Consider the following 23,518-nt stretch of genomic DNA (forward strand, 5'->3'; position numbering starts at 1 on the left):
AGGCTGACCTTGAATTTGGCAATCCTCCTGCCTCAGTATCCAGGGTTGCTGGAATTACTGGTGTGCACACAGCACTCAGCTACAAATGTGGTTTTATTTTGAAATTTACTTCTCATCTTTGTTTATATACACATGTAACTGTTAAGTAATTGAACTATAAGTAAAATTTGGTGTTTTAATTCTGCCACATGATACATCATAAGCAGTTTGGTTGGTTTGTTTCTTCCCTCCTCCCTCCTCCCTCCTCCCTCCTCCCTCCTCCCTCCTCCCTCCTCCCTTCCTCCTTTTTTGAGATGGGATCTCACCATGTTGCCTAGGCTGATCTGGAACTTCTGAACTCAAATGATTTTCCCTCAGCCTCCCAAGAGCTGGGACTACCCAGTTTAATAATAATAATAGTAATAGTAATAATACTACTACTAATAATAATTATTATTTATATTTATTTTTTAGTTGTAGTTGGACACAGTACCTTTATTTTATTTACTTATTTTTATGTGGTGCTGAGGATCAAACCCAGGGCCTCAACATGCTAGGCAAGCGCTCTACCGCTGAGCTACAGCTGCAGCCCTTAATAATTATTTTTAAAAGAACTAATTGTAGTTTTACGTTATAGGCCAAATTTAGTGGATTTTTAAAAAAATATTTATTTTTAGTTATTGGACACAAAACCTTTATTTTTTTATTTATTTTTATGTGGTGCTGAGGATTGAACCCAGAGTGTTGCACGAGTTAGAAGAGCACTCTACCTAGAAGAGCTGAGCCACAACCCCAGCCTGAGGATTTTTAAATACTATGAATAGTTTTACATACCATACAGAAAATCATCACAAGAGTATAATTTCCTAAAGTAATTAAAACATTTGTTGCCTTGTTTCTAAAGTGGGAGTATCAGGAGTATCTCTGTAGTTGAATAGTGTTTAATTATTTTTCATAGAGTCAACTCTTACTTGGAGTTATTTTTTTCTGAAATCAGTAAGAGGAAAATCTAATATGCATGAAAATACTTTTTTGAAATTTTCTTAACAAAGATATCATGGTGGAGGTTAACCTAGAGTTCTGTCGGTAAGTCCAGCATGGCCAGGTTTTTTCTTCCTGTTGGAAATGGTTACTTCTGAAGTTGATCATCAGGCCCAGGAGTTGGCTTTTGTTCAGGGCCTCTTTTTGAAGAAAGAAAAGCACTTATCATTACACAGCCTGGGGGTGTTTACCTTGGAGGCCAGAGGGAACTGGGACTCAGTGGTGAAGTGCAGTTTGCTTTCTTCTCCTGCAGAAGGGACTGGGGTGTAATTGCCCATCTTGAAGGAGTGTTCCCTCTTCCTTTCCCCTCCCCCTACTCTTCCCTCTGTGTCTTCTTCCTGCCTGCCTCAGCTGAGAGCATATACTTAGTTGAATTTGTAATTTTTCAACTAGGTAGTTTCAAAACAGTAACAAAATTAAAGCCCAGTTTATGTAACAGATGTTTGTTTGTTTTTGCATGCTGGGGATCAAACCTAGGGCCTCAAGCACACTAGGCAATAGAACAGGTGTTTTTAACAATATTTGTTCCTTATAGATGTGATATGACCATTTCATATGGTATCCCTTTGATGGATATTTTTATGTGTTATTTGATTCAGGTTTGTGATAATTGTCTGTGTGACTTAAAGATATATTTTGTCAATTCAGATAAGTAAATTTCAGAAGTGTCTATTTTCTACTTTATTAGTTTTAGAAGCCAAAAACTTTCTTAAAAGAATCAAATTTCGGGCTGGGGATGTGGCTCAAGCGGTAGCGCGCTCGCCTGGCATGCGTGCGGCCCGGGTTCGATCCTCAGTATCACATACCAACAAAGATGTTGTGTCCGCCGAGAACTGAAAAATAAATGTTAAAAATTCTCTCTCTCTCACTCTCCTCTCTCACACTCTCTTAAAAGAAAAAAATTCTCAAAAAAAAAAGAATCAAATTTCATTTCTCATTATGAGATGCTCCCACACTAGATTTATAAATTACCTGTGTAGTGGTAATAATAATTGTAATAATAATAGCAACTAGCCTTCAACCTGTGCCTGTTTAGGCCAGGTGTTGTCTAATGAATTACTTTATTTAATCCTCTCACATGAATGCAAATTCCATGCAGGTGAGGACTTTGTCTTTCATTCATACAAATGCCACATAAGAACTACTTAATAAATATTTGTCCAGTGAATGGTTAGTGGAGTTTGAATAGTTCGAATGCTCTTTTAGCAGTGAGGAGTGAATCTTACTTTGCGGGAGCATTGTGGGATGATTGTTGTCATTGTGACAGTGGAGATATAGTAACTTAATTATAGCCAGATGTGCAGTAATTCGGTGTTAATTATTATTGCTGTAGGTCAGGTTGGCAAACTTTTTTTTTTTTTTGTAAAAGGACAGACAATGGTATTTTAGACTTGGAAGGCCAGATGTTCTCTGTGACACAAATGCTCTCTGTGACATTTTACTCCAGTCTGCTGTTGCATCATGAAATCAGCCTTAGACCATATAGAAATGGATTATTGTGACTGCGTTCCAATAAAACTTTCATTTGCAGCTGAGTGCAGTAGTGCATGCCTGTAATCCCAGCTACTCAGAAGTCAGAGGCAGGAGGATCACAAGACCATCCTGGACAACTTAGGCTGTGTCTCAAAATAAAGAATTAAAAGGGATGGGGATGTAGCTCAGTCAACCACAGACTGGAGTAAATGTCACAGAGGTTTTTTTTTGTTGTTGTTGTTTGTTTTGAGGTTGAGTCTCACTGTGTTGCCTAGGTTAACTTCCAATTCTTGGGCTCAAGTGATCCTCCCATCTCAGCCTCCTGAGTAGCTGGGACCACAGTCATGCACCAACTTGCGTAGCTCAATGCATGTAAAGAGTTTTAACAAATGTCTGGCATAGCCTGAATCTGTCAACATAAACTGCTATTATTATGTAATAGAAAAGTTATATTTAGGAGCTCTTTGGGTTTGGGAATGAATACCTTTTTTGTTTAATATTGTTTAACATACAAACAATGTTTTCATGTATGTCTTTTAAGTATAGATGGACTGTTATGTTCTTTATTATAGCCTTTCATTATATTATTTTCTAAATTATATTTAGTAACATGTTTATGCAAAACTGTGGTGATATGGGACACAATGTCTCAGCTGATGCAGGACTCTACAGAGAAAATAGTTAAGTTAGAAATAAGGCATAACCCCATATTTTCATCATGTTTATAAACTGATTTAAGTATTGGCTGTTTAATATTTTAGAAGTTCTCAAATAAAGTGACAATGGTTTATCTTTTCATACATCAGGCTCCCACTTTATTTTTATTGATTTGGTCTTAAAATGTGCACATTCAACCTGGTTTCCTATAACTCTTCACAACAGAATGATGTGCACTTGTTCTAATTATTCAATTATACAGTGGCTTATTGTGTCTTTCTTTGTTTCTAGGATGATTGAGGAAGGTGGGAACAAGCGGAAGACCGTGGCAGAGAAGAGGCAGCTGTTCATAGAAATGCGTGAGTCTCCAGTCCTCCTAAGTGTTGAGTCTTTTTTTTTTCCTCTCATGATCAGTCATAGCTTTAATCAGAAGATTTATGTCACAAGCTGTAGAAATGGAAGAATGGGAGTTGGAGGACTCCAAGCCAGAACTTACATTTTAATTAAATTGATTTGAGTTGCTTTCGTAAGTACTGTCATAAATATTAATGTCACCTGGAATACCTGTGATCTTAAGTCGCACCAGTTAGTTTAGACCTCTTGCTGTAACTTTGTTGTTACCATGAGCTTGTAGATGGTGGTAAGTAGTTAATGATTAATACATTATGTAAATTATCTTCCACTAGATATCAACCCTAAGGTAGAGAGTCAGGGTAATAGTGTTAGATTAGTAGCTAGAGCTGATGGGAAAACTGAAATGAATGAACTGTACTTTCCAATTCAAAATCTGTGAAAAAAGTATATTTTTATATAAAAAACAACAAAAATGAAAGATTTCAGAGAGCAAGGGACTGTTCTTAGTATTTGAAAGATTGTTTTGCTGTGTGACGACTTGTCTTTGTGACCACGACCAACTCAGATTCCTTTGCCATGGTATGGGATTATTGGTCTGGACCAGTGAATATGAAGCCCTAAAAATATTTTTTTTACTCTTTTTCAAATGAAATCTTAAAAGGACTATCAACATATTACAAAATTGGTACTGCATGGTTAAAGCAGGAGAGGGGAGGCAGAATTACAGCCTAAAATAGCCCTGAAGCACTTGGGAGAATTCTAGAATTCTGTGTATCACAGTATAAAATCAATGGATAAGGTCCCAGAAGATCTTTCAACTGTACATATTTTAGTTCAGTGGAAATATGGTTGCAGGAGGTAAAGCTGGGCTCAACCTATATCCATGTTGTCCTGTCAACCACAGGCTAGGTGATTCTTGTTAGATATGGTGGAGAAGAAATTTTTACCATTTGCTGTGCCTGGGTGGTCTTCAAGGACTTTTATAGTTTGAGTCTAATTGTTTGTCATTCAAGCCAGGTATTTTTTGTCACCTCACCTTCTGCCTCCAAAGGAATCATAGAGTACAGCTGAATTTTACCTTATAAGTTAGTCTTTGTGTGTGTGTGTGTGTGTGTGTTTGTTTGTTTGTACGTACTGGGGACTGAATCCACAGGTGCTTTATCACTGAGCTACATCCCAGCCCTTTTTTATTTTGAGGCAGGTCTTGCTAAGCTGTGGAGGCTGGCCTCTAAGTTGCAGTCCTCTGCTTTAGATTTCCAAGTAGCTGGAATCACAGGTGTGTGCCACTGTGCCTGGTTATAACTGAGTCTTGAATCTGTCTGTTGCTCAAACCACAGAAGCTTTGAGTCCAGGCTCTGCAGTTAGGCTGCTTGGCTAGGGTATTGTTTTTCTTACCTACTGTATAACCTTAGGCAAGTTATTTAATCTGTCTCTGTCTCAGTTTCCTTATCCATGAAATGGAATAGTACTGACTCTATAGAATTTTGAAGATTAAGTGGGACAATGAGGATAAAGCACTTTTCACAGTGCCCAAGCAATAGTGAGTAGTAAACAGTGAATGTGTTTAATTGTGTTTACTACATTTATTTTTTGTCATTATTGCTTTTCTGAATAGAAGCAATGTGTTTCTTATAGCTTCTTCCAGACTTGACTCTCAAGTTTGCTATTTATGTGTGCAAGGTTGAACTGTATAAGTTTGTGCCACTTCTTTGCTTCAATCCCTTTGGTTACTTTTTATCACCTTTATGAGAAAGTCCTAGCTCCAAAACATGTCTTAGTTCTCTCTTTTGCTCAGTTCACAAGTTCCCAGTTTCTTTCACATGCCTTATGTGTTAGTCAGCTTTTCATTACTGTAATACATACCCCAGAATAATCAGTTTTTAAAGAGAAAATATTTATTTTGGTTTTCAGTTTTAGAGGCTTTAGTCTATTGCTCATTCCTTTTGGGTCTGGGGCAAGGCAGCACCTTATAGTGGGGACCCTATGGTGGAGAAAAGCTGCTTATCCAGGACTGGGATTCAGAAGAGAAACAGGAAGAGGCTGAGGCCCCACTCTCCCCTTGAGGGCATACCTGCAGCAACTGGAAGACCTTCCCCTAGGCCTCACCTCTAGTTCCATGGCCTCCCAGGAGTGGCAAGCTGGGGACCATGTTTTTATTACATGGACCTTTGGGACACATTTGAGATCCAGACTTGAGCACTGCACATCACATCGTTTCCCAGCAATGCTTACTGACTTTTCTGTGGCTGGATCATGCCGCTCCATGCCTTTGTGCCTTTGTTAATACTGTTGCCTGAACTTCATCTGGCAAATATCTCCTGCTTGCCCTGCAAGGGGTCTTTCCCAGTCAATTTTGGCCCATTTATTGAGAATGCACTATGTTCCAGGTACTGTTCTGGGTGCTAAGGTGACAGGGAAGAAGAAAACACAGTTCCTGACTTCAGTTGTGAGGCTCGTGTTTTATTTAGCAAAGGGAAGCAGACAATGAAGGAAACCAAATAAATAGATACAGTGACTCCTGATACTAAATAGTGCCCAGGCACCTTATATAAATAAACATGAGCACAGGGGGGTGGGGGGAGACAGAATATGAATGAATGAATGTGAGGATTTGTGAAGTAGTTTTGCAAAGAATTGGTTCTACTGCTTAGTGAATGTTATCACTCCAGCTCCTTATATTAGTTATTCTCTGTAACAAACTCAAGGATTCAGTCAGCCTGGGAGTTATTTGCTAAGTGTGGCTTTGTGAGCCTCCCCTTTTTCTTCACAGGAAGGGGTGCATTGGTGGCCACTGTACCCATTGTTGGAAGCCCCATTTCCTCATTCCCAGTAATATCAATTGACACTCCAGTGTAATTACCTTCTGTGGGTGCCAGTCACTTAGGTGTATCATCTAGGTGTTGGGTTGATTTTAGTATGTCAATTTTAACTTATTGATTTTTCTGTACTCTTTATTAGTCTTATTAGGTTAATTGGTATAGTTCTCCTTAGGTAGGTAACCATACCATTTTTAGACACTATGATGGGAGAATCATGGGGGCCCAGGAAGGACCTGAGAGAAACGATGTCCAGGCTGATAGCCTGTTGATGAGGTGAAGAAAGGGCTAAGGCAGTAGCACTTGCAAAGGCCCAAAGAGGAGAGGCCGTGGCACATGCAAAGGCCCAAAGAGGAGAGGGTGATTGCATGTAGTCCAGCCTGGTTGGAGTGGGTATGAGGTGCAATTTGAAATGAATGCATGAACTGGGCCTTTTAGTTGGACTAAAACTGTTTTCTGAACTTGGCTTAATTGTAAGATTTTCTTGGGCACTTGCTAAAAATGAAGGTTTTAGTTGCCTCCCTCCAGATTTTGATTCAGTAAGTAACCTAGAGTGGGGCCTGGAATCTCTCTCTGTTTTTCTGGGGAATGTTTATGGTCAAGTGATATTAATTAACCCTTAGACTCATTATCTTCTGTTGTGATCACAGTTACCATATTGTGTTTCATGTTCCTTTGCCTTCTGCTACCACACACTCATGTTGGCTCACTATTATTTGTTTTTTGTCTCCTTACTGATAAAAAGGCTTTGAAGTTGATCTGGTTTCCACATTTGTTATTCCCTAAGAACTCTCTCTGCCCTGAAATCAAAGGAGGCAATTGTAGTGCACTAAAATAGCATTTTGGGATGTATATTTCTTCAACATTTTAATGGAATAGAACTACATTTTTTTTTTTTTTTAGTGGAAATATAGTTACAGGAAATATAAGAAGCGTCAAGAGAATAAGCTTGAGGCTGGTATCTCAAATAACATCTTAGTATATTGTAGACTTTTAAAAAAACATTTATTTTTTAGTTTTAGGTGGACACAATATCTTTATTTTCTTTTATGTGGTGCTGAGGATCGAACCCAGTGCCTCACGCATGCCAGGTGAGCACGCTACCACTTGAGCCACATCCCGAGCCCAATTGAGACTTTTCTAAGGAGAGGGTTTTACAAGTAGTTCAATGCTGTTTTCCTTTGTTGCTAGACTGTTGTTTCCCATAGGAGTTTAAGTTTTGGATACAAGTAGATTTAATAAAATTCTTTCATTTGTCACTATGCTCTTCTTGGGATTTGTTATCCTTTACAACGTACAGCCCATGCCATGAATGAGGAGAACTGTAATGTAGAAGGAAGGGTTAGTTCCTTCCTGTCCTTTTTCCATCTTCCTCCCGTACTCCTGGGATTCCCAGGGCTCTCATATTGCTCCTGTTTGCTGAAGAGCTTATCTGGATTCTCCAACTGGGACTAGAGTTTTTTTTTTTTTTTCTTTTTTTTATTGGTTGTTCAAAACATTACATAGTTCTTGATATATCATATTTCACACTTTGATTCAAGTGGGTTATGAACTCCCATTTTTACCCCGTGTACAGCTTGCAGAATCACATCAGTTACACTTCCATTGATTTACTTATTGACATACTCATGTCTGTTGTATTCTGCTGCCTTTCCTATCCTCTACTATCCCCCCGCCCCTCCCCTCCCCTCAGGACTAGAGTTTTACCTGTGTGTTAAATTAGTATCCTTTGCTCCATTTCTTGATAAGCCTAAAACATATTGTTTGACATTAGTATTAAAATGACACCAGGCTGGGGTTGTGACCCAGTCTAGAGCACTCACCTAGCACATGTGAGACCCTGGGTTCAAATCCTCAGCACCACATAAAAATAAAAAAATAAAATAAAGGTATTGTGTCTAACTTCAACTAAAAATAAATATTAAAAAAAGTAAAATGACACTTTACTGTATTTCTTATAACTAAGTGAAGAATGACTATTTCTACCTAAGACCCCTGAAACCAATAATATAGTAATTTTCTTTCTTCTTCTTGAGACAGTGTTTTTCTGTGTTGCCTATGCTGGCTTTGAACACCTGTCCTCAAGTGATCCTCCTGCCTCAGCTTCCTGAGTAGCTGGGACTACAAGTATATCACTGCACTTGGCTCATGATCATTATCAGTTTAAATATTGGGGGCTTTATAATTTTTATTTGTGAGACTGTAATATTCTTTTTTTAAAAATATTTATTTTTTAATTGGACACAATATTTTTATTTTATTTATTTATTTTTATGTGGTGTTGAGGATTGAACTCAGGGCCTCGCACGTGCTAGGTGAGCACTCTACCACTGAGCCCCAGCCCCAGCCCGAGACTGTAATACTTCTTGATGAGGGAATCAACTTGACGCTTAAAAAAAAAGAAGTATTACAGTCTCACAAATAAAAATTATAAAGCCCCCAGTATTTAAACTGATAATGATCACGAGCCAAGTGCAGTTGAATATCCCTAATTTAAAAATCCAAAGTCCAAAATGCTCTGAAATCTGAAGCTAAGAAGTCCAAAGAGTTTCAGATTTCACACTTTAAAATGTTTCACATTGCAGAGCATTTTGAATTTTAAAGTTTTACATTAGGGACAACTACAGAACACTGAAGGAAGAAATTGAAGAAGACCCTAGAAGATGGAAGGATCTCCCATGTTCTTGAATAGGCAGAATTAATATTGTCATAATGGCCATACTTCCCAAAGTGCTATACAGATTTAAGCAATTTCTATTAAAGTACCAATGATTTTCTTCATAGAAATAGAAAAAGCAGTATGAAATTTATTTGGAAAAATAAGAGGCCCAGAATAGCCACAGTAATCTTCAGCGAGAAAAGTGAATCAGGAGGCCCTTACAATACCAGACCTTAAATTATATTGCAGAGCTATATTAACAAAAATGGCATGGTATTAGCACAAAAACAGAATGAAAACAAATGGTACAGAATAGAAGACACAGAGACAAATCCATACATATAGTTATACTAGATAAAAGCACCACAAACATACATTGGAGAAAAGGTAGTGTCGTCAACAAATGGTTCTGGGAAACTGGAAATCCATTTGTGATAAAATAAAATTAGATCCCTATTTCAGATCCTGCCCAAAACTCAAGTGGATCAAGGACCTAGGCATTAGACCAGAGACCCTGTGCCTGCTAGAAGAAAAAGTAGACCCAAGTCTGCATCATATTGGCTTAGGATCCAAATTCTTCAACAACACTCCTAAAGCACAGAAGTAAGATGAAGAATTGATAAATGGGATGGTATCAACTAAAAAGCTTTTTCACAGGAAAGGAAACAATCAAGAGAGCCTACAGAATGGGAGAAAATATTTGCCAATGGCACCTCAGAGTATTATTCTCCAAGATATATAAAGAACTCAAAAAACTTAGCACCACAAAAACAAATAACCTAGTCAATAAATGGACTAAGGAACTGAATAGGCACTTCACAGAAGAGGAAATATGATACGTCAACAAACAAATGAAAAAAATGTTCAACATTATTAGAAATTAGAGAAATGCAAATTAAAACTACACTGAGATTTTAATTTTATTCCAGTAAGTGGCAGTTATCAAGAATACAAGTAACAGTAAATGTTGGCGAGGATATGGGGGAAAAGGCACACTCAAACATTGCTTGTGGGACTGCAAATTGGTGCAGCCACTCTGGAAAGCAGTTTGGAAATTCCTCAGAAAACTTGGAATGGAATCACCATCTAACCCAGCTATACCACTCCTTTGCATATACCCAAAGGACTTCAAATAAGCATATTATAGTGACACGGCCACATCAATTTTTTTTTAGTTGTTCATGACAATACAATGATCTTGACATATCATAAATTTGAATCAAATGGGGTATAATTTCTCATTTTTCCAAGTGTACAGGTAGCAGAATCACATTGGTTATACGGCAACGAATGTACATACAGCAATACTAGTGTCTATTTTATTCTGCTGCCCTTCCTATCAAGGTTTTTAACAGCTCAATTCACAATAGCTAAGCTATGGAACCAACCTAGGTGCCCTTCCACAGATACATGGATAAAGAAAATATGGTACATATACACAATGGAATTTTACTCAGCCTTAAAGAAGAATGAAATTATGGCCTTTGCTGGTAAATGGATGGAAGGGAAGACTATCATGCTAAGTGAAATAAGCCAATCCCCCAAAACCAAAGACTGAAAGTGTAGATGCTGACTCACAATAGGCGGGGGATGGGGTGGGGGTGGGAGTGGAGGTTCAGTGGATTAGATGGGGAGAATGTGGGGAAGGGAGAGAGGATGGGAATGGGAAAGACGGTAGAATGAATCAGACATAACTTTCCTATGTTCATATATGAATACACAACCAGTGTAACTCCACTTTATGTACAACCACAAAAATGGTAAGTTATACTCCATGTATGTATGTCAAAATTTATTCTACTGTTGTGTATAATTAAAAATACAAAACGAAAAGATTAAAAAAAAGTTTTGCATTAGAGATACACAACTGATAAAATCTGAAAAGCTCAAAAATCTGAAATACTTTTGGTCCCCAGTGTTTTGGATAAGGGATATTCAGCCTGTATTAAAAAAAAAAAAAAAAAAAAAAAAAGGGAAGGCTGTTTGGGTGTGATGGTGCATACATGTAATCTTAGCAACTCAGGAGGCTGAGGCAGGAGGATCTCAAATTCGAGGACAGCTTCAGAAATTTAATGAGGACCTAAACAAATTAGCGAGACCCTGTCTCAATATAAAAAATAAAAATGGGAGATGTGGCTCATGATTAAGCATCCCTGAGTTAGATCTCCAGTAACCACATCCCCAGGAAAAAAAAAGTGAAGGTTGTCCTAGAGGCAGTGGATGAGGATTCTTATAAAATCCAGAAGCAGGGGCTGGGCTTTGGCTCAGCGGTAGAGCCCTTCCTAGCACATGCAAGGCCCTGGGCTCGATCCTCAGCACCACATATAAGTAAATAAAATGAAAGTATTGTATCCAACTACAATTAAAAAACTAAATATTTTTAAAAAAAATCCAGAAGCAGGTAGACATGTGGGAAGTTTTGGAACCTGGTGGGTGGAATGTTGGCACAACAAAGTTTTGATGAACTTCTAAGGTATTGATTATATCTTACTTTCAGAAATTATTTTGGCAAGTGACTGCTATTAGATCTTCAAAAGTGGTATCGTGACCAGGACTCCCTACAGTTACAGAATCCTGGGCTATCCCACGAAAGGAGAGTGACACTTGATTCTTCACCAGTACCTGGAACTTTAGGGTAGAGATCTCTGACACATTGGGCTAGAGTATATAGCTTTCTCATTTTCCAAAACTACTTAGCTTTGGACTTATGTAATATTTGCTGTATTTCATTTTTTTTTGAAGTACCCAAATCTGACTCTGATTGCACCAGAGTCTGAAGGGAACAAGTTATACCAAGTTCACTGACTTTCTCCTCCAAACATGGCCTCATAGGCAAACATGGCCTAATGAATGCCCTGCAGTCTGACCAGACTGGTAATCTTTCTCTTTGTGAACTGGGAATGAGAACTTTCTTCTCCTAGTTATTTTCATTTGTTTTGTCAATATTTCTCATTAAAATCTTTCATAAAAATAGAGATTGAAATTAACGCAGTGGGGGCTAGGGATGTGGCTCAAGCGGTGGCGTGCTTGCCTGGCATGTGTGCGACCCGGGTTCGATCCTCAGCACCACATACCAACAAAGATGTTGTGTCCGCCGAGAACTAAAAATAAATAAATAAATAAAAAATTAATGCAGTGATCTAATGACAGCTTATTTATTAAATGGACTTTTACGTTTGTCAACATTGTTTCTTTAAACCATTGGTTTGCTTTTGATTAATTAATATTTAGTGGTCCCTATTTAAAATATTTAGGTTGAGATGGTAATATGTTTAGAAGCTAAATGAGTAAAAGAAAATAGAAATAAATTTAACAAAAGAGGTATAAAATCAGTGTGCTAAAAACTGCAATGCATTGTTGAAAGAAGTTAAGAAAGACCTAAATAAATGGAAAGATGCTCTGTGTTAATCAACTGGAAAATTTAATACTGTTAATATGGCAATATTTCCTAAATTGATTCATAGATTCAATTTCAGGATCAAAAAAATCCTTACTGGCTTTTTTGCAGAATAGGTAGGCTGATTATAAAATTCATATGAGAACTTGAAGGACCTAGAAGAACCAAAATGATCTTGGAAGAGGACTCACATGTTCTGCCTTTAGAACTTACTGCAAAGTTATATTAATCTAGGTCATGTGCTCCTCCATAAGAATAGACACATAGTCAGCTTTCCATCGTTGTAACAGAACACCTGGAACAATCAATTTTAAAAAGAGCAACTGTGGAGGAAAAAAAGGAGCAAATGTAGCAGCAAAATCTTGTCTTAAAAATAAATAAATAAATAAATAAAAAGGGCCGGGGATGTGGCTTAGTGCCCCAGCACATAGTTTTGAAGGTTTCTGTCCATGATCTCTTGTCCTCATTATTTTTGGGTCTTTGGTGAAATGGTGCATCATAGTAGAAGCAGACAGCAGAGGAAGCCATTCAAATGGCCAGAAATGAAAGACAGAAGAGACCAAGGTCCCTCGGCCTCTTTGAAGACATATCCCCATGAGTTGAAGACTTCCCACCTCTTTTTTTTTTTTTTTTTTTTGGTGCTGGGGATTGAACCCAAGGCTTTGTACATGCAAGGCAACCACTCTGCCAACTGAGCTATGTCGTGGCCTGTAGGGTTCACCTCTTAATGACTATACCACAGTGACATCTCACTGGGGAATAAGACTTTGACCTTTAACACATGGGCCTTTGGGAGACATTTAAGAGGGTAGAATTGAAAGTCTGGAATTAAACTCATATTTATGGTCAGTCGATTATTATTTTTTTCTTTTTTGGTGCTGGGGATTAAACCCAGGGGTGTTTTACCATTGAGCTACATCCCTAGTCCTTCATATTTTATTTTTTGAGACAGGATCTCACTGAGTTACTTAGGACCTCCCTAAGTTACTGAGGCTGGCCTTGAAGTTGTGATCCTTCTGTTTCAGCCTACTGAGTTGCAGGAATTACAAGCTTATGTCACCAGAGTCAGTGGTGGTTAATTGCTTTTTCTTTTTTTAGATGTTGATGGACCTTTATTTTATTCATTTATTTATATGTGGTGCTGAGAATCAAACCCAGTGCCTCACACATGCTGGGCAAGCACAGTGCCACTGAACCACCACCCCAGCCCCTGGCTAATTGATTTTTGGCAAGGATTTCAAGATTATTCAATGAGGAAAGAATAGTCTTTTGAACAAAGGGTGCTGGAGAAACTTGGTAACTACATGTGAAACAATGCATTTGGGTCCTTACCTCACACTATATATCGCATTAACTAAAAATCATAGACCTAAGTACAAGAGAAAAAAACTTAAAAATAAAACACAGGTGTGAATCTTCTTGGATATGACATCAGAAGCACAGATGATGAAAGAATAAATAGATAAATTGGACTTAAATGATAAACGTTTGTACTTCAAGAGAGTGAAAGGATGACCTATAGAACGGGAGAAAATATTTGCAAATCATATGTCTTGTGACTTCTCCCTAGTTGGTTGTAAGATATCCCAGTTAAATAGTAGGCAAAGTGACGGCTAACGGAAGAGATCTCTTTTGGATGATGAAAATTTTGTAAACCAATTATAATGATAATTGCACAATTTTATGTATGTAATAATAACCATTGAATGGTATACTTTATGAATAATTTGTATGGTATATGAATTTTTTTCTCCTTTTTTTTGGGTACCAGGGATTAAACCTGGGCCATATCTCAATACCTTTTTATTTATTATTATTATTATTATTATTATTTTTTAATTTTATTTTTTTTGGTTTATTTATTTATTTATTTAAAAATTTTTTATTTTTTTATTGGTTGTTCACAACATTACAAAGCTCTTGACATATTTATTATTTTGAGACTGGGTCTCACTATGTTGTTTAGGGCATTGCTAAATTGCTAAGGCTAGCCTCAAACTTGCAATCCTTCTGCCTCAGCCTCCCAAGTTGCTGGGATTATAGGCATGCACCACTGGGCCTGGCCTAAATCATATTTAAATAAAGTATTTTTTGGGGGGGGTGAGTGGGTACTGGGGATTGAATCCAGGGGCACTTGACCACTGAGCCAGATCCTCAGCTTAGCACCTTGCTTTTGCTGAGGCTGGCTTTGAACTCATGATCCTCCTTCCTCAGCCTCCCAAGTGCTGGGATTACAGACATGCATCACTGTGCCCCGTTTAAATAAAGCATTTGTATCTCACGTTGGGGATATAGCTCAATTGGTAGAGTGTTTGCCTTGCATGCCCAAGGCCCTGGGTTCAATCCCCAGCACCACCAAACAAGAAGTTTTTGTAACACAAAAAAAGTAGGACTACATAATAATGGTATAGAAGTATAGGCATTTTTGTGAGAACCAGGTGTAGAAGAAATAATTTTAATCATGGCATCAAGGTAAAGGTTGATAGAAGTGAGACTAAAAGAAATATTTTACTTTTGGTCAATTACTTTCCCCAAGAACCTGGAGAATCCTGTTTCTCCTTCTATACTGTGGAGTGGAAATGAGCGATGCCTATGAATACTGTAGAAGATAATTTATTCCAGTTCAGTTTCTCCTTAGTGAGTCAAGAATTATAAAGGCAGCATAGATGAAATAAGGAACTCACATTGGAGACCAAACCTATCTGAAATGACCTTAAAATCGAAGGAGACTTTATTTACAGCAAATTATACAGTGAGAATAAAGTTTAATTTGTAGACATGTAATTTTAGGTGGCATTCTAGTTACTATGACTGTGTTACCCTAAATGATCATTTATTTTGTTTCTAGTTTTGTGGGTATAGACATCCAGTTCTGGCTTGTTGACTTTGTTCTGAATGTCCCAGGTCTTGGTTAGAAAGTAAAAGCTCAGGGCTGAGTCATTTTTAAGGCTCACTCACTCACTCACTCACAGGTTTGGCAGTTGAGAGTGTCTTGGTGCATGGACTCCATTCCTCTACGTCTGAACCTTGCTCTGTGGCCCCTGCCTACTGGCCATTCGGTCTCTATTTCCACACAACATGACAGCTGGGTTCCCAGGGCAGGCATCCTGCCGGAGCAGGGACAAGCTGAGCTGTGTCTTATCACCTACCTCCACTTCTGTTGAATTCTGATCAGTTACAGTCTCCTGTTCAAGTGCAGGGGAGGGATGTTGTACTAGAAGTACATAAAGCACAGCTCTGGGAATACCCCTGTGGCCATTTTTGGGAAAGTACAGGTTTCCACAGTCCTAGAAACGAGGCTTGCTGGTCAGCTGGTCTAGTCCCCTTGATTTGCTGATGAGGACACCAAGGCTGAGAAGAAATATGCAGTGTGGCTGCGTCACATTCGACTTTTTGGGGCTGGAATTTAGCTTTCTTGAATCGAGGCTTGAGTCTTCCTGCTCTTCCACCTGCAACCCCACCTGCTCCCCTCTCTGATTGCATGGGTCCCTCAAGTTGTGAGCCAGCCTTCCTCAGCTTACTTAGCCCAACCTAAGGGTGATGTTGGCAAGGCTGCTGGCAGAGTCCTGCCTGTAGTGGGAAGGGGAGGAAGTGTCTCCCACTCTCCCTGCACATTGGCTTTCTCAGAAGGCCTGGCTGACCGCTGAGTGCTGTGGTCACGCGGTGGAGCCCCACTTCCTAGCGTAAGAAATTCAGTGGTAAATCCAGTTGAACATTTTTTTTGCCCTTTTTTCAGGTGCACAGAATTTTGATGTCATACGATTGTCAACTTACAGAACAGCTTGCAAATTACGCTTTGTACAGAAACGATGCAACCGTAAGTCATTCTTCTCATTTCTCTGATGGGCAGATGGGGCTATCAATGTTGTAAAATATTTTAATATCTTTTGGACACATTGTGATGTTAATTGAATTCTTTTTGTTGCAAGTATTTATCAGAATATAAGCTTTATAATGGAAAGAACTTGTCATTTTACTCCTGTGTCCCCAGAATGTTGAACAGAATGTTTTGAGGTTGGCATGATGGTGAATGTTCTTTAAGCATGAGAATTGAATTCTCCTTGTTGCTAATGTTAAAGAAATGTGTTAAACAAACTTTAATACGATTTATCAGCTTCTGGGGAAAAAGAAAAACATCGATGTTTTGGTAAATATGTAGTAGGAATTTTCTTGATTAAGGTTAATATAAAAATTAACCTTTTGATAAGTAATTGCTTTCATGTGCACTATAAAGTATAGGTGGATATATGTGTGTATATATGTATGTAGTCTCTTAATTTCCATGAAGATGAATTGTTGTATGAATTATTATATTTTTCTTATGTATATGGTGGTGGGAGAGAGGGACTATTAATGAAAAATAATAATATATAATGAAAAGAACATTAACCTAGACTTTATTTATTTTTTATTCTGTATTTTTTTAGTTGTAGATGGACACAATACCTTTATTTTATTTATTTTTATGTGGTGCTGAGGATTGAACCTAGTGCCTCACACGTGCTTGGCAAGCGCTGCACCACTGAGCTACAACCCCAGCTCTTTTTTTTTTTTTTTAACCATACGTTTTATTTTTATTTATTTTTTTTAGTCATACATGACAGCAGAATGTATTTTGACATATAATACATACATGGAATGTACATACATCAATCATATTGTCTATTCTGTTCTGCTGCCCTTCCTATCCCCCCTGCTCCTCCCCTCCTCTCCCGTCCTTTCTCTCTATCCATTCTAATGTGACACACTTTTTTTTTCTTTTTCTCATCACAACATCATATATGTATTCTGTATAACAATGAAGTTCTCCTCCATCTTCTGTGCAACTCCCCTTCTCCCTCTTTTTCCCTCCCACCTCTCTTCCCTATTTAGTGGTAGTCTTCTTCTCATGCTCTTCCTCCCTATCCCATTTTGAGTCACCCCCCTTATATCAGAGAAGACATTCGGCTTTGTTTTTAGGGATTGGCTAACTTCACTTAGCATAATCTGCTCTAATGCCATCCATTTGCTTGCAAATGCCATGATCTTGTTATTTTTTAATGCTGAGTAATATTCCATTGTGTATAAATGCCACATTTTTTTAATCCATTCATCTATTGAAGGGCATCTAGGTTGGTTCCACATTCTAGCTATTGTGAATTGTGCTGCTATAAACATTGATATGGCTGTGTCCCTGTAGTATGCTCTTTTTAGGTCTTTTGGGTATAGTCTGAGAAGGGGAATAGCTGAGTCAAATGGTGGTTCCATTCCCAGCTTTCCAAGGAATCTCCATACTGCTTTCCAAATTGGCTGCACCAATTTGCAAATTTGCAGTCCCACCAGCAATGTATGAGTGTACCTCCCCCCCCCCATTCTCTCCAGCACTTATTGTTGTTTGACTTCATAATGGCTGCCATTGTTATTGGAGTGAGATGGTATCTTAGAGTAGTTTTAATTTGCATTTCTCTGATTGCTAGAGATGGTGAGCATTTTTTCATGTATTTGTTGATTGATGTATATCCTCTTCTGAGAAGTTTCTGTTCAGGTTCTTGGCCCATTTGTTGATTGGGTTATTTGCTTTTTTGTTGTTTAATTTTTTGAGTTCTTTGTATACTCTAGAGATTAGAGCTCTATCTGATGTTTGAGGGGTAAAAATTTGTTCCCAGGTTGTAGGCTCCCTATTCACCTCACATATTATTTCTCTTGCTGAGAAAAAACTTTTTAGTTTGAATTCATCCCATTTGTTGATTCTTGGTTTTAACTCTTGTGCTATAGGTGTCTTATTAAGAAATATGCCCCCACGTGATGAAGATTAGGCCAACTTTATCTTCTGTTAGACGCAGAGTCTCTTGTCTGATTCCTAGCTCCTTGATCCATTTTGAGTTGACTTTTGAGCATGGTGAGAGAAAGGGATTCAATTTCATTTTGTTGCATATGGATTTCCAGTTCTCCCAGCACCATTTGTTGAAGATGCTATCCTTTCTCCATTGCATATTTTTAGCACCTTTGTCTAATATAAGGTAGTGTAATTTTGTGAATTTGTCTCTGTGTCCTCTATTCTGTACCATTGGTCTACCAGCCTGTTTTGGTGCCAGTACCATGCTGTTTTTGTTACTATTGCTCTATAGTATAGTTTAAAATCTGGAATCGTGATACCACCAATTTCACTCTTCCTGCGTAGAATTACTTTAGCTATTCTGGGTCTCTTATTTTTCCAGATGAGTTTCATGATTGCTTTTTCTATTTCTGCAAGGAATGTCATTGGGATTTTGATGGGAATTGCATTGAATCTGTAAAGTGCTTTTGGTAATATGGCCATCTTAATAATATTAATTCTACCAATCCATGAGCAAGGTAAATCCTTCCATCTTCTAAGGTCTTCTTCTATATCTTTCTTCAGGGTTCTGTAGTTTTCACTGTATAGATCTTTCACCTCTTTTGTTAGGTTGATTCCCAGGTATTTTATTTATTTTGAAGATATTGTGAATGGAGTAATTGTCCTCATTTCCATTTTAGAGAATTTGTCACTGATATACAGGAATGCCTTTGATTTATTGGTATTGATTTTATATCCTGCCACTTTGTTGAATTCATTTACTAGTTCTACAAGTTTCTTGTTGAACTTTTTGGGTCTGCTAGGTATAGGATCATGTCATCGGCAAATAGTGCTAATTTAAGTTCTTCTTTTCCTATATTTATGCCTTTAATTTCTTTTGTCTGTCTAATTGCTCTGGCTAGTGTTTCAAGAACTATGTTGAATAGAAGTGATGAGAGAGGGCATCCCTGTCTTGTTCCAGATTTTAAAGGGAATGCCTTCAATTTTTCTCCATTTACAATGATGCTGGCTTGAGTCTTATCGTATATAGCTTTTACCGTGTTGAGGTAATTTCCTGTTATCCCTAATTTTTCTAGTGTTTTGAACATAAAGGGATGCTGTATTTTGTCGAATGCTTTTTCAGAATCTATCGAGATGATCATATGGTTCTTTAAGTCTATTGATTTGGTGAATTACATTATTGATTTCCATATATTGAACCAGCCTTGCATCCCAGGGATGAATCCCACTTGGTCATGGTGCACGATCTTTTTGATATGTTTTTGTATCCGATTTGCCTGAATTTTATTGAGGATTTTTGCATCTATATTCATTAGGGATATTGGTCTGAAGTTTTATTTCTTTGAAGTGTCTTTATCTGGTTTTGGAATCGGGGTGATGTTGGCCTCATAGAATGAATTTGGAAGTACTCCCTCTTTTTGTATCTCCTGAAATAGATTGAAGAGTATTGGTATTAGTTCTTCTTTAAAATTCTTGTAAAACTCTGCTGTGTATCTGTCCGGTCCTGGGTTTTTCTTGGTTGGTAGTCTTTTGATGCTTTCTTCTATTTCCTTACTTGATATTGGTCTGTTTAGGTTGTTTTTATTATCCTAACTCAATCTGGGTAGCTCATATGCCTTAAGGAATTTATCGATGCCTTCACAACTCCAGCTCTTTAACCTAGGTTTTAGACTTAGTTTGCCATTTATTGAAACAAACAACTTGGGCAAGTTATATTACATCTGATAACATCTACCAGACTTTCAGCCTTACAAAGCCTAGCTTAAAATTTTTTCCAAGAAGTTTATTATGCTACACTACGTCAAAGTTGTATTTCTCTTCATTGATTTCCCAAAGCATGGTTTTTCAAATCATGTGTTGTGACCCATGCATTGATGCTTCATGAAATCTTGTTTTATAGTCACAACTTAAAACATGTTATACAGGGGCTGGAGATGTGGCTCAAGCGGTAGCGCGCTCGCCTGGCATGCGTGCGGCCCGGGTTCGATCCTCAGCACCACATACCAACAACAAAGATGCTGTGTCCGCCGAGAACTAAAAAATAAATATAAAAAATTCTCTCTCTCTCTCCTCTCTCACTCTTTCTTAAAAAATAAATAAATATTAAAAAAAACCAAACATGTTATACAAAAGAAAGAGAAAAGTATCAGAATGTAGTTTTTATGGTAAAAAAAAGTGTTTGTGAATGTGTGTGTGTGTGTGTGTGTGTGTGTGTGTGTGTGTGTGTATTGGTTTAAATATATTTCTGTGGGTTGTAGTCAAAGTATTTGAAAACCACTGACTTGGAGCAATTCTTGTTTTCTGTCATTCCTCCCGTAGTTATTTTTGGGAAATAGTTATCCTGTGTGTGCAGCTTTGAGAACCTGAACTCAGGTAGTGAAGTTGGAAATGCAGAATAGAAGATACGTTGTTCTACCTTTTACTTATGGTCCTACACTCTCCCTTAACTTTGTGTGGGTGTACAGTACAAGTAGGATTAGCCTTATGTTTGTCCATATCCACGTTCCATTGCTCCTCCCTGTTTTTTGAAAGCTATCCTTTTTTTTTTCATTGCCAAATAATCCTCTCATGCACCTTAGGAGAAATATGCAAGAATGTTCATAGTGGTGTCTGTATGTGAGAAGATCTACTGAGACCTCTTGTGTTTGTGGGTTTTTGTGTCCTTGTACCAATACCGTACAGTAACCATCATGATAGCTTTTAATAAGCCTTCTTGTAGGTAAAGCAAGTCTTCCTACTTCATTCTGTTTTTCTTTAAGATTCTCTGGGACATTTGTAGCCTCTTTTTCATTTTCATACAGATTTTTGAATCTGACAGTTTCTATTAGAACTCAAGTAAAACAAAGAACTGCTGAGATTTTTTCTTTTCTTTTTTTTAGGTATAATTTACATATATTTCACTTCTTTAATATATAGTCTTCTTGGGATTTTAATTGTGACTGAATGAATAAATAGATCAAGTTCGGTAGAATTGACATATTTTCAATATTGACATTTTCTCTGTGAACATGGTAAATCCATCCTTTATTTATTTAGGTCTTTAATTTCTGCCAATTATATTTATAGATTTCTTTGTAGTAATGTAGCACATTCATTGAATTTGTCAATAGTCTTTCTGACTTATGTACTATTATAAATAGCACTTTAAAATTTCATTGTATGTTAGTGATATATGGAAGTACAGTGACGTTTATATATTGACCCTCTATCAGTTGTTTTAGATCCATATATTAATTTTAATAACATTTCTTAGATATTTATGATTTTATGCATACATAGTTTTGTCATATCTAGTAGATGGCCATTGTATTTATTTGTCTTTCTTACTGCTTCCTACTTTATCCTGCATGTTTCTATTGGTTAGGCCTCAAGTCTAGTGAAATAAGATGGTGGACATCCACATCTTATTATCAGCATTAGAACACAGGCTTTCAACATTTCCTATTAAGTAGTTCATTTACTGCAGGTTCCTTAGAGATAGGTAGCCTTCATTAGGTTAAGAATATTTCCTAGTAGGGTGTTTCTTAATTTTTAAAGGTTAATTTAAAAAATTATCTTTTAAATATTTTCTACTACTAAGGAACACAGGCTTGTGCATACTGGGCAAGCACTCCACCACTGAGCCACATGCTCAGCCCTTTTAAAGATTTTTATTTTGAAGCAGAATCTTGCTTGGTCACTTAGAATCCTCTTGCCCAGCCTCCTGAGTAGCTGGGGTTATAGTTGTGGGCTGCGTATTATCCTAATCACTGAGGGCATTGATTCATATGTTGTCCTTATGCCTACTTTGTTAGACATGAAGGTTAACCACTGTGTCCAGAGTTGGTTTTTTATGATTGTACTAGAAATAAGAGAGGTGTATTAGTATCTGCTGTTAAGATTGTGAATATGAGTTTGGTGTCTCTTTAGCGTGTGTTCATTTTTGCTCTGTATAATTTGAGGCTATTCTGTTAGGAGTAAACAAATAAAAAGTTCTTACGTGTTTCAGTTGAATTTAAACTTTTATCATTATGTGATAACTCTATCTCTGGGAATGTTTTGTTCCACCATTTTTAAAAATTGTGGAATATATAATTCTCATACTAAAATTCACTCTTGTGTGCAGTTCAGAGGGCTTTAGTGCATTCAGAGAGTTAGTTGTGCAGTCCTCCTCAGTGTCTAATTCCAGGACGACTTCGTCTCCCTGTTGTATTTGTAGTTATCTTGGTTCCCTCATCCTCCTATTCCTTGGCTACAAATAATTTACTTCTTCTATGGATTTCCATTTCTGTACTATAAATATAAGTAAAATCATGTGATATGTGTTCTTTACTGTCTAAAATCTTAGCATGCAGGTTTCAAGTTTCATCTGTGTATATCAGTACTTCGTTCTTTTTATGGCCAAATAATATTCTGTACATATATTAGATTTTGTTTATTTATCAGTTGGTAGGCATTTGGGTTGTTTATATGTTTAAAAAATTTTTTTTGTAGTTGTAGATGGACAGCATGCCCCTGTTAATTAATTAATTAATTTATGTTTGTTTGTGGCGCTGAGAATGGAACCCAGTGCCTCACACGTTCCAGGCAAGTGCTCTACCACTGAACTACAGTCCCAGCTCAGGTTATTTCTCCTTTTTGACTTGTGAATAATGCAGCTAAATAATGCAGGAATGTACAAAAGTTCCAGTTTCTCCAAATCCTTACCAACAATTGATGTTTTCTATTAAAAATTTATCATTATCCTAGTGGTGTGAAGTGGTATATCATTGAGCTTTTGTTTTGCATTTCCCTAAGACTAATGATGTATAGCATCTGTTCATGTGCTGTTGGCCATCTGAATATCTTCTTTGGATAAGTGTCTTTGCTGTTTCTCATATTTAAATTGTTTGTCTTTTTTGGTTGAGTTCTAAGAATATTTATGTATTCTGGACATAGATATTTCTTAATTATGACTTGCAAATATTTTCTTCCATCCCTTGCCTTCTCACTTTATTGCTGTTATCTTTTGAAACACAAATTTAAATTTGAATAATACCCAGTGTATCTGTTTTCTTGGTTGCTCATTCTTCAGATGTGTTGCTCCCGATCTTGAGGGGAGAGCGCCTGTCTTTCCCAGTTAAGGAGAGCATTAGCTGTGGTTTTTTTTTGTAGATGTCCTTTGTCCAGCTGAGGAATTTTCCTTTTGTTCCTAACCTGTGTGTGTATTATGAAAGGGTGATGGATTTTGCCAAATGCTTTTTCTGTGTCCATCTAGGTGATCATGTGGTTTTCCAACCCCTCTTTTTTCTGTTGCAGTTATATCAACTTTCTTTTGGGTAGAAGTTTCAGTTTTCTGAGTGAGTCAA

The 23,518-nt window shown here is 37.4% G+C and overlaps 1 protein-coding gene across 15 annotated transcripts in view; it reads left to right on the plus strand.

The window, feature by feature from the left end:
• The window catches only part of Dtnb (dystrobrevin beta), a 228,747-nt gene that overhangs the window by 22,734 nt on the left and 182,495 nt on the right, over window positions 1–23,518 (plus strand). For all 15 annotated transcript variants that reach the window (XM_078029556.1, XM_078029563.1, XM_078029553.1 and 12 more), the window contains exons 2-3: window positions 3,442–3,509; window positions 16,113–16,193. In XM_078029556.1, coding sequence (XP_077885682.1) covers window positions 3,443–3,509; window positions 16,113–16,193 — 148 coding nt within the window. In that variant the 5' untranslated portion in view covers window position 3,442. The remainder of the gene's footprint in view (window positions 1–3,441; window positions 3,510–16,112; window positions 16,194–23,518) is intronic.

The sequence above is a fragment of the Ictidomys tridecemlineatus genome, chromosome 12, assembly GCF_052094955.1.
Source record: "Ictidomys tridecemlineatus isolate mIctTri1 chromosome 12, mIctTri1.hap1, whole genome shotgun sequence".
Taxonomy (NCBI): Eukaryota; Metazoa; Chordata; class Mammalia; order Rodentia; family Sciuridae; genus Ictidomys; species Ictidomys tridecemlineatus.